General features: G+C 36.0%; 1 protein-coding gene across 3 annotated transcripts; it reads left to right on the top strand.

The window, feature by feature from the left end:
• The first annotated feature begins 6,449 nt into the window (after nucleotides 1–6,449).
• LOC107796054 (putative LRR receptor-like serine/threonine-protein kinase At1g63430) lies at nucleotides 6,450–11,840 on the top strand. 3 transcript variants are annotated; one of them, XR_012703618.1, is made up of 13 exons: nucleotides 6,450–7,209; nucleotides 7,395–7,533; nucleotides 7,651–7,722; nucleotides 7,823–7,966; nucleotides 8,064–8,213; nucleotides 9,115–9,231; nucleotides 9,318–9,382; nucleotides 9,619–9,876; nucleotides 10,022–10,227; nucleotides 10,347–10,479; nucleotides 10,561–10,846; nucleotides 10,977–11,192; nucleotides 11,302–11,840. XR_012703618.1 is itself a non-coding variant. In XM_075240558.1 (13 exons), the coding sequence occupies exons 1-13, from the start codon at nucleotides 7,122–7,124 to the stop codon at nucleotides 11,545–11,547; spliced, it is 1,905 nt and encodes a 634-aa protein (XP_075096659.1). In that variant the 5' UTR covers nucleotides 6,450–7,121; the 3' UTR covers nucleotides 11,548–11,840. The 3 variants fall into 3 exon arrangements, 2 of the variants coding, with proteins under 2 accessions (XP_075096659.1, XP_016474261.1); XM_075240558.1 differs by having other exon boundaries at nucleotides 9,202–9,231; nucleotides 10,561–10,718; XM_016618775.2 differs by having other exon boundaries at nucleotides 10,561–10,718.
• The last annotated feature ends 203 nt before the right edge of the window (nucleotides 11,841–12,043 follow it).

Here is a 12,043-nt window from a genome sequence, read left to right as displayed (position 1 = left end):
CCAAGTCGACAACCAATCAGCCCAGTTATCGTTGTTTCTTCACTGTCGTCGTGCAGTCTGTTGAGGTCGTCTTTGGTTCATCGAGGTCCGGTACGTCGAGGTTGTTGTCCGAGGTTTCGTCGCAGGTCCAACGCACCAGACGTTAATCTCAAGTAGGTCATCTCTGCCAGTGTCCTCCATATTTGCTGTTAGTAATATGTATATGTGTTTGTTGAAATACAGTCCTAGTTCATGCGGATAGTATGCAAGTAAGCGAGACATATACATATGATGTTTGTGAATTGCTATTTCTTGTTAATTAACTCCGTATGGTATTGAAATTTGGCCGTGAATGTCTTTTTCTTTGTTTCGTTACTTTAAGTAGTTATTCGGCATTTTGTTTCTTCATGCTTAGATTATTGTTATCCAAATATTTGTCACAATAGGTGTTTGTACACATTCTGAAAGGTGTTAATTATTTTAGTTTGTCTTAATAATTGTTTATACACGTAGTAGTAATGTTAAATTATAGTAGTAATTTTAATTCCGCGGAAAAATACTCGTTTCATCAAATAAGTTCAATCTACAAGTCCCATGACCTCGCAAAGTAGCAAAAATGTGGTTATTTTAGCCTTATCTTTTTTTTAAAAAAAATATAAATAAATAAAAATGAGACGAGCCTCGCCAAATAAAAGGGACAAATTGCGGGGCCCTCATAGATATATATATCATAATAAATACTTAGATTCCGGGACGGGCCGTTTAGCAAATTTCACGGCCCTCACCCAAAATAATAATACGCCAGTCGCTTTAGGCGCGCATTTAATAATGTTATCTCCTTAAACTCGGGTGCACATCTATGTGACCCAAATCCAAATCTTAATGGAATCGAAATGTGTCTCTAATCACGGGTATATTGATTGTGGCGTGGTTTGAGATACATTTCCATGACGTTACAAATTCTTTTTTTTAAATAATGAATGAGATGAGCCTCGACAAACAAAAATGCACAAGCTGCGGGGCCCTCTAAATGTATATATTAAAATACTTAGAATTCGGGACATGCCGTTTAGCGAATTTCACGGCATTTCCCAAAATAACAATACGCTAGTTGCTTTAGGCGCGTATTTAATAATGTTATCTTCCTAAACTCGGGTGCACATTTATGTGACCCAAATCCCAATCTTAACAGAGTTGAAATGTAGCTCTAACCACGGGTACATTGATTGTAACGTGGTTCGAGGTGTGTTTTCCACGATGTTGCAATTCTTGATAAAAATAACAGTAAATGATAAAAGCGGTTAAAAGATAAAATTTGCACATACGTTCATATTTGTATAAAATCAGATAATCAAGCTGAATATAACAGTTGAGCGACCGTGCTAGAACCACGGAACCCGGGAATGCCTAACGCCTTCTCCCTGGTTAACAGAATTCCTTATCCGGATTTCTGGTACGCAGACTGTAATATGGAGTCATTCTTTTCCTCGATTCGGGATTAAATTGGTGACTTGGGACACCCTAAAATCTCCCAAGTGGCGACTCTGAAATAAATAAATAAATCCCGTTTCGATTGTCCTTTAATTGGAAAAAACTCCCTTGTACCCTCGCGGGGCGGAAAAAGGAGGTAGGAATAAAAAATAGATTGAACTAAAATAACCACATTTTTGCTACTTTGCGAGGTCATGGGTTGTAGATTGAACTTATTTGATGAAACGAGTATTTTTTCGCGGAATTAAAATTACTTCTATAATTTTAACATTACTACGACGTGTATAAACAATTATTAAGAAAAACTAAAATAATTAACACCTTTCAGAATGTGTACAAACACCTATTGTGACAAATATTGGGATAACAATAATCTAAGCATGAAGAAACAAAATGCCGAATAACTACTTAAAGTAACGAAACAAAGGAAAAGACATTCACGGCCAAATTTCAATACCATACAGAGTTAATTAACAAGAAATAGCAATTCACAAACATCATATGTATATGTCTCGCTTACTTGCATACTATCCGCATGAACTAGGACTGTATTTCAACAAACACATATACATATTACTAACAGCAAATATGGAGGACACGGGCAGAGATGACCTACTTGAGATTGACGTCTGATACGTCGGAACTGCGACGAAACCTCGGACAACAACCTCGACGTACCGGACCTCGACGAACCAAAGACGACCTCAACGGACTGCGCGACGACAGTGAAGAAACAACGATAACTGGGCTGATTGGTTGTCGACTGGTGGTATTTGACGACGGGCAAAGGAGAAGAACCTGAAGCAACGGCAGAGCTGCTCAACAACGCAACAACTGGACATGCGAGTGGCGATTGGATAATCGCCTGGTATGGCACGCTGGTTTGTTGCTGGGGAAGGAGGCGAGCTGGGTTTGGTTGATTGGTTGTCGACTGGTGGTATGTGACGACGGGGGAGTTGGGGAAGCTGGACGGGATGGAGGGAGCTGGTGGCGCGATGCATCAGCGCAGTCACATCTACTGCTCGAAGGGAGATGGCGAAACTGCTGGTTTTTCCGGTGGTGTTCGCTGGTTGATTGGTTGTCGACTGGTTTGATGGAGCTAGGAGGAGGAGGAGTGGTCGTGGGCTTTGTTGGTTCAGCAGGTGGTCGACGGAGAGAGCTGGTGGCGAGCCTGTTTGGTGGTGGCGGGGAGCTGGTGGTTTTGGACGTGAGGGAGTGGTGGTTTTGGGTAGGGTCCGTTAGGGTTTTCCTGGGTTTTTCTTGAGGAAGAAGGAGATCCACTGTGCACCTCCCTTTCAAAATCTGCCCCCCCTTCCAAAAATCAGTCCAAGTCCTTATAGCTTGTCCGTGTATGAACCTTTTGCAAAGAAAAATGGACCCCACGTGTGTAGGGGTCCAAGATTTGTGTCCCCCATGCGCGGTGGGGTTCCCGTGTATGGTGTTCCGTCCGTGTTCCCCACGCGTGTCCCCCATGTGTGGTGGACTCGGATTATTATGGGCTAGGCCCGAAAATTAGGCCTAAAAACGGGTAGTTTGAACCCGAATATTATTCTTTCGCCCGGACCCGAGATTAAGAATATGACGTTGCTCAACTAATCCTATGTAAGCAAAATAACTACCGTGTTCCCGTGTATGGTGGGGTTCCCGTGTATGGACGCGGTGGGGTTCCCGTGTATGGTGTTCCGTCCGTGTTCCCCACGCGTGTCCCCCATGTGTGGTGGACTCGGATTATTATGGGCTAGGCCCGAAAATTAGGCCTAAAAACGGGTAGTTTGAACCCGAATATTATTCTTTCGCCCGGACCCGAGATTAAGAATACGACGTTGCTCAACTAATCCTATGTAAGCAAAATAACTACCAAAATAAGACTAATATTTAAAACAAAACTATATCTTTTTAAATATTTTTTTCAAGATTAAAATAGCTACAAAACATTAATAAAATTATTTTTGTAATTTTCGTTTTTATATAAAGATAAAATATAAAGTAATGTTTTTGTATTTTTTTCAAAATTAAAATGACTACAAAACATTAATAGAACTATATTTTTTGGTAATTTTCGAAATTATATAAAGTACGAAAATAAGGTACAATTTTTGTATTTTTTCAAGTTTATGAGAAATACAAAAACTAAAAATTTATATATATTTTGTAATTTTTCTTTTTGCAACGAAATAAAGTAAAATAGTCAAAATAGCTATATTAGACCTAAATTACATATTTATGCTAAAAATGTGGAAATTCTCGGGGAGGGTAAAAAATCACGCGTCTACAGGGCCCACGTCTCGAAACCCGACAAAAATTACGGAATATGAAACCTCATCCAACCACGGGTCTAACCATACCAAAATTACTAAATTTCGATAACATTTCGACCCTCAAATCCTCAAATCTATCCGAGAGAGTTTTCAAACTCTTCCAACTAAATTCATAGATTTAATACCAAAACTAGTAATAGATTCGGGTAATCTAACCAAAATTAAGTTAAGAACACTTACCCCGTTGTTTTCTCTGAAAATCTCTCGAAGATCGCCTCTTCCCGAGCTCCAATTTGACAAAAATGGAAAATGGGACAAAGTACCATTTTCAGAAATAAACATTCTGTCCAGAATTCGGGGGGTTACTGTTCACGGGGTATTATACACGGTACTGTTCACGGGATACTGTACACGGTACTGTTCATGGGGTACTGTTCACATGCTGTAAAAGAAAATTCAGCAGCCTTTTTATATCCGTTAACCTTCCGAAATTCACCCGAGGCCCTCGGGACCTCAACAAAATACACCAACAAGTCCTAAAACATAATACAGACTTAGTCGAAATCTCAAATCGCATCAAACAATGCTAAAATCGTGAATCACACCCCCATTCAAGCCTAATGAAACTAAGAACATCCAACTTCTATATTCGATGCAAAAACCTATCAAATCAAGTCCGATTGACTTCAAATTTTGCACACAAGTCATAAATGATATAACAAAGCTAGAAAAATTTTTAGAACTAGATTCCGACCCCGATATCAAAAAGTCAACTCTCCAGTCAAACCTAAGAAATCTTTAACCTTAGATTTCTAGATTCCGTTAAATGACGATAATTTAATCTAGGGACCTCCAAATTCGATTTCGGGCATATGATCAAGTCCAAAATCACGATACGGAACTCCGGAATGGTCAAAACTTTTATCCGGGTTCGTTTGCTCAAAATATTTACCGAAGTCAACTTAGTTATGTTTTAAAGCTCTAGTTCACAATTTAATCCATTTTTCACATAAAAACCTTCCGGAAAATTATACGGACTGCACACGCAAGTCGAGGAATTATTGATACCGCTTTTAAAGTCTTAAAAATACCGAAATGATTATTTAATTTAAAGATGACATTTTGGGTCATCACAAGGACCCTCCATGTTTAATAGTAAATCTAGTCTTCATTGATTTGTATTGAAAAATTAAATATGGCTGGCCTTAATCTATAGAATGTCACTATAACATAATCGTATAGTAAATGCTACTCCATTTTGAACGAAGTTTACTTTATTAGTGGTATATAAATTTAATTATGATTTATGTCTTTTTTCTTCTTCTCTTTCCAATAATGGATGTCTTGGTAGGTACGTAGTCGCTGTTGTTTTTTGACTGCCTCTTTATAACATCTCAAGTTCATAGTCAAAGGAAAAGCCCAAGCAGGCTAGCAGCTATACCTTCGTTTCAATTTATGTAGTAAAATTTGAATAAATATAAAGTTTAAACAAAATTTTTTAAAGTTTGTGGTTGTATGTCTTAATATTTATATGGTTATAAAACTTTTGACATATGTAATCTTAAGAATTAGTATATAATATTTTTATAGATATAAGAGCTTTTTATTATGAGTAAAATAAAAAATTTAAATTAAACTAAATTAAAAAACAGTCATTCGTTTTGGAACAAAAAAAACATACTGATAAATAAACTAAAATGGAGGGAGTATAGGGGTAAAAGGTGGACTTCTTATACTCATTCTTTTATCAAGAAAAAAATGCCTTTTGAAAATAAGTTAATAGTATTGAAGCTAAATACTACTAGTAGTTTAGATTTATAGTTCAGTAGAAATGTGAACAATAAAATATGATAAATAGCAATTTTTATATTGTTTAAAGTGATTAAATGTTTAGCTAAAGACATAAAAGTATTTTTTGCAGTTTGGATTTTTAATTTAATAGCATATTAATTTATAGATCTAATCACTCTTATCCCAAGATTATTCATGATTCTGCCCTAATTGATACTGAATAATTATCTCTACTGGAATATAAGGAAATTTCAGTCGAATTAGCAGTAAAAAGAAATATTTGTACAAGAATAGTAGTTTTTCATTTTAAGAAAATTAAGTTACTTATGGTGACTGTGTTTAACTCATTTTATGAATAAGTATCCACAAATTAGTCAATGCTCATCATATTCAGACTAAAATTACGTCAAAATAGTACGGGCTAGCCAATTTTTGAATCGGTAATTGAAAACTAGCAGCATTTGTGAAGTCATTGAAAAATAGTCACATTTTTGCTGAAACACGAAAAGTTCCAGCATAATATGCTGAATTATGGAGCTCCTGCACATAAACTTCCAGCATATTATGACGGAACTCCAGCACATTATAAAATTCCAACAAATTATGCTGGAAGTTCATATGTAAAAAATTCGAACTCCATCATATTATACTGGAATATTTCCTGATTTTGAACAGTGTTTTTGTTCAAATTTATCTTTACATTAAAGTGGTTAAATTTCGATTATTTTTGAAACTGTGGCTATTTTTTAATTACCGGTCATAATATGACTATTTTCTAATTTCACCCCAAAAATTACCTATACATAAGCCCATCGTCTATTTAAAATTTTCCATTTGAGAAATCACAGTTATTCAAATAACTTGCATGGACAAAATAAGGAAGGAAAAAGAAGAAGCAAGAAATAAAGAACCATAAATTTGAAAAACAACATGCTCAAGAAAAATAAAAATATAGCAAATTTATGTTGCAGAAACCAAAAACAAATTCAAGTTCATTCATCAATCATTACCCACATTCCTCTGGATCTTTACCACTTCCTTTCCCCGCCGCGGTCTCTCTCTCTCTCTCTCTCTCTCTCTCTCTCTCTCTGCATCTGCATTTCAGTTTAATTTCTTTTTACTTTCATTTTTTTTTTCATTTCCGAAAAAAGAAATTTTTTCTTCTGCTTATGAACTGTCTCTGTTTCTGATACCAAACCTCTCTTTGAGCCCAAGTCTTCTTCTACTTGCTAGTTGTCCTGCACTAAAGAGTAGTTTTCTTTCAATTTCACTCTCTGATTTCCGCTATTTTCCTCTCTTGGGTTGTTACATATTACCATCTTGAATTCATCCTTAAGCTAAAAAACTTGTCTTTTGCCTCTCTTCGTTGTCATCTGTTATTAAATTCACCTTCTTCGGCTGCTCCTACTTTCTCTTTTCCTGTTTCTTGATAAACCCATTTCTCCAACTTGGGTAATTTTCTGTTTGCTTTTGCTTTCAGGGTATTTTCTTCTTTTGTCTAGAAATACTTGGGTACTGTTATTCTGATGGGTTCTTTTAGTTCTGGATTTGTGTAAAGCATTGATCTTTATTGTGTTTCTGGGAACTGCCACAAAGAAAAAAATGAGAACTTGGGTTTTATTTGTAGTTTTAGTTACTGTTGGGCCAATGTTTTTGATGACATGTTATGCTTCTTTTCCATTAAATGAAGGTATGTACCATCAACTTCAACTTGATGATATTTTAAGCTTAGATCTTGATTTGATTGGTTTGTGAAGTTTAATTATATAACTAAGATATGTTGTTATTTAATAAAGATCTTTTTTTAATTGTGTTGAGATACTGCATTGATGAAATGCTAATGCAAAGTACTTGGTAATTTGTTTTTTTGCACAGTTTATGCTCTAAATAACTTCAGAGAAGCTATATATGAAGACCCACTTTTAGTATTCTCAAATTGGAATGCCTTAGATTCAGATCCTTGTGACTGGTCTGGAATTTTTTGCTCTATGGCCCGAGATCATGTTTTAAAAATGTGAGCATTTCTATGTGTTTATTGGGTTATTGATTTTTCTCAATGGGATGCAATTTACTGGATTATATTTTCGATACATAACAATAGCCCAATTGAGCCTCTACAATGCATTTGCAGTAACATTTCTGGTGCTTCTTTGAAGGGTTTTCTTTCGCCGAACTTGCATCTAATCTTTTCTTTGCAAGAACTGTAAGCCTCTTTTACATGGAAAACTTGTAGTAGTAATATTGAAATCCGGTGCTTTAAAATATTTGTTAAAAGCTTAATGTTAGGTATTGGTGATATGCAGGATTTTGCATGGAAATGTACTGATTGGTACAATACCAAAAGAGATTGGCTTGTTGAAAAACTTGAAGGTCTTGGATTTGGGTTCGAACCAACTCACAGGACCAATTCCTCTCACCCTTGGGAACTTGTCAAATATTATGAAAATGTTGGTGCAGTTTGAGTATTTGTTCGTCGAATATGGAGTTCCTTTTTGACTTCCGTTAAGCTCATTTATCACTTCAAATTTGCTTATGCCTCTGCAGAAACCTTCAATCCAACGGATTAACAGGTAAATTGCCCTATGAGCTTGGTAATCTGAAATACCTTGAAGAACTTCGGCTGGACAGAAACAAGCTTAAAGGAACAGTGCCTGCTAGTAATGGCTCAAAATTTACATCCAATGTACATGGGATGTAAGTTGCATGTGTAGAGCCTTTTTATTTTTTCATTTTTATGCTTTTGTTTTTATCTTTGGATTTTCTCGTACGTGGATATTACATTATTAGTCTCTGTTGTCAAGGATTGAATATTGCAAGGCTTTGAGGACATTGTTCATTAGATTTTTCGATTTTGTAGGTATGAAGCTTCTCTCTGTCTGTTTTTGTTGGGGGGATTGGGGGGGACTATGTGAAGCTTGAAATCTTCTCTTGAAGCCTCTAATTATACCTCAATATAAAATTGTTGATCTAACTCTAATGTTCCCAGGACTTGAGAGCATTATACATTTGAAATTTTTTGAGATATTTTCCTTTTAATCTTTTATCGAAGTAAATTAACCCATACTATCTCTATGAGCATATGATTTGCTGCAATGTTTTTTGGTGCCTTATGTCTGAATGTTTACAAAGTTCTGAAAATTGAAAAATTATGGATAGTATTTGAACTTTTTTCTAGTCTTGAGTCTTGACTGATACTGCTGGCCTTTTGTTGACATTCATGTCTGCTGTACTTTTAACTTTTGACGTGACATAATCATTCTACTTCTAGAAACTTCACACACTTCTTTTTCCTTCCTGCGTCTATGGTCAGTGTTGTGTGAGGAGAATATGGGTCAACTGGTCGTTGTTCTATTAAGTATTTCTTTGTGCTATACCCTTAAAATAGACAACAACAATGATTTGTAATGGAATTTTATAGCGTTCAACATGTATATTCAAAAGTTATGGGTGATGATGTAGCAATATTCTGTATCTTCTTCTAGAAAAATCAGTAAACCCTTTTATGATTGCTTGAGCTTCTCATTGTTCTGTATAGATCCCTTTCATTTTTATCTCAAAGTTGGTTGCTTAGTAATCTTCTTTTATTTCTGTTTAGGTATGCCTCCGGTGCCAAACTTACTGGTCTTTGTCGTTTATCTCAACTGAAAGTTGCTGATTTCTCCTTCAACTTCTTCTTTGGCAGCATACCAAAGTGTCTGCATTACCTTCCAAAGTATAGTTCTTCATTCTAATCCACAGGCATTTTTTTTATACTCTATTTTCAATTTCTAAACACCTGTTATTTTGCTCTTGCTATAGATCTAGCTTTCAAGGAAATTGCCTTCAAGAAAAAGATCCCAGACAGCGTTCTACTGCTTTATGTGGTATGTAATCTGCTAGACAACTTCTATCAGTCGCAGATGAAAACTCTTACACTTGAACAGAATCATAAAATAAGCCCTTGAATCTTTAATGCATCACATCAAGGGGTGAAAGTCCAAGCTGGTCATGCTTACTTTTGATAGCATATCCTAATGAGGCTTTAGCCCATTTCCTTAACAGTCGCAGTCGAACAGATCAAGTTTATTAGGATTGAATTGATGTAACTTTCGCATTACAGGAGGCACGCCGCCTGCCAAAAGCCATCCAACACAGAGCAATAATAAGCATCAGTCTGCTGAAGGAGGAGCCAGACATAAGGCTACTTCAAAACCCACGTGGCTTTTAGCTTTAGAAGTGGTAACCGGAGTTATTGCAGGTTCTCTCTTCCTTGTGGCTATTCTTACTGCCATTAACAAGTATAAGAACAAATCTTCATTTATCATCATCCCTTGGAAGAAATCAGCTAGTGAGAAAGACCATATGACAGTTTATGTAGGTGAGTATCATGCAATTTCAGTTTAGGCGTTTATAGTAAATTGCCTTTAATCGTTACTTGATATTTTTTCATATAGGACTACAATTTCAGAAGCATTAATTATAGTTCACGTTTCTATTGTAACAAACCCATATTTCTTTGTCAGATACCGAGATGCTAAAAGACGTTCTAAGATATAGCAGACAAGAACTTGAGGTAGCTTGTGAAGATTTCAGCAATATTATTGGATCCTCACCAGACAGCTTGGTCTACAAAGGAACCATGAAAGGCGGACCTGAAATTGCTGTCATTTCCCTTTGTGTTAAAGAAGAGCACTGGACCGCCTATCTAGAACTTTATTTTCAGAAAGAGGTGAAACTAATTATTTCCTCATAATGTCTGGCTAATGCTGATCTCTCATGTGCAATAAAAGTACCTAAAATTTTCATCTTTGATGCAATGCTTTAACTTATATGGTTTTACAAACTCAGGTAGCAGAATTAGCGAGAATAAATCATGAGAATACTGCAAAACTTCTAGGTTACTGCAGTGAGAGCAGTCCCTTCACAAGGATGTTGGTGTTTGAGTATGCATCTAACGGGACATTATATGAACACCTTCATTGTGAGTGGAATAAATTATTTTACACGTGCGCATACTTTATGTTTTAGAGGCTGAAATTCAAACTGTTTGAACTTATCTCAGATGGAGAAGGATGTCAATTTTCTTGGACGCGGCGGATGAAAATAGTTATTGGCATCGCTAAGGGACTAAAATATCTCCATTCAGAACTTGTCCCACCATTTACTATATCAGAATTGAATTCAAACGCTGTCTATCTCACCGAAGATTTTTCTCCCAGAGTAAGCAAAAGATATCTTTATCACTGCGTCAAAACCAATTTACGAGTAAAATTTCTAGTTGACCTGTCAATTGAGCTAATCTATAAGCAATGGTGGACTCAGGAATTCAGTGCTTCATTTTCTGTGACGTAAGGTTTCTATCAGCTACATAGTATAAGTGCATGGTGAAAAAAATTTAACGATTGAACTATAACTAGTACTCCTAGTATCTCTACAAAAGATAATTACATTCTCAAATTTTATTTTATCTTGGCGCAGCTTGTTGATTTTGAAAGTTGGAAAACAATAATTGCCAGATCAGAAAAGAATTCTGGTGCTATCAGTAGTGAAGGAGCAATATGTGTCCTTCCAAATTCTCTAGAGAGTTGTCATCTTGACGTCCAGGGTAATATTTATGCGTTTGGAGTACTACTGCTCGAAATAATTAGCGGGAGACCTCCATATTGCAAAGATAAAGGGTGCTTAGTAGATTGGGTAAGCATTTCTTTCCATATGAAAAGTTTTTGTATATGATTAGACTTTGTAGAACACGGACACTTGTGCCAAAGTTGTACGGAATCTGATGTAGGCTTTGATGTGGCAGGCGAAAGAGTTCCTTGAAGTGCGAGAGGTATTGCCTTATGTTGTAGATCCTGAGTTGAAACATTTCAAATATGAAGACCTCACAGTGATTTGTGAGGTGGTCAACCTTTGTATCCACCCAAATTCCAGTAGCAGGACTTCCATGAGAGACTTGTGTGCTATGTTGGAGAGCAACATTGACACATCCATAACTGCTGAGCTCAAGGCATCGTCTTTGGCATGGGCCGAGCTTGCACTCTCATCCTAACCGCGAAAGCTACACCAGCTAACCGTATACATATATATCATAGATGTTTATTTGTCTAGTACATTTTCCATCTATATATATATATATATATTTTGGTCATTTTATTTGTAATCTCTTAATCCATTCTCCTTTCTAATGTTCGGAGTTATGGTGAGTTCATGTAAATTTTGCATGCTGGTAGAGAGATATAGAGTACAAAAGATGCTAGTCTTGATTCTTTGTATACAAACTGGTTCTTTACTAAAGTGACAGAAAGTTAATAGTGAAGGAAAGTCATTGAATCTTTACTAAAAGATTTTACAAATTCACATTTCTTTAGCTGAAGAATGAATGCATCTTTTTTCAGAACCGATTAGATTGGTAAAGTAATTTATACTACCTGAGTACATTTCCAAGCCTGAATTAAGGGTGTGTTTGGCATCAGGGAGAACATTTTCTTGAAAATGTTTTCCTATTTTTCCTTGTTTGGTTGCACCAAATAGCAAATACTTGGAGA

The sequence above is a fragment of the Nicotiana tabacum genome, chromosome 20, assembly GCF_000715075.1.
Source record: "Nicotiana tabacum cultivar K326 chromosome 20, ASM71507v2, whole genome shotgun sequence".
Taxonomy (NCBI): Eukaryota; Viridiplantae; Streptophyta; class Magnoliopsida; order Solanales; family Solanaceae; genus Nicotiana; species Nicotiana tabacum.
This window is presented reverse-complemented; position numbering and strand designations above follow the sequence as displayed.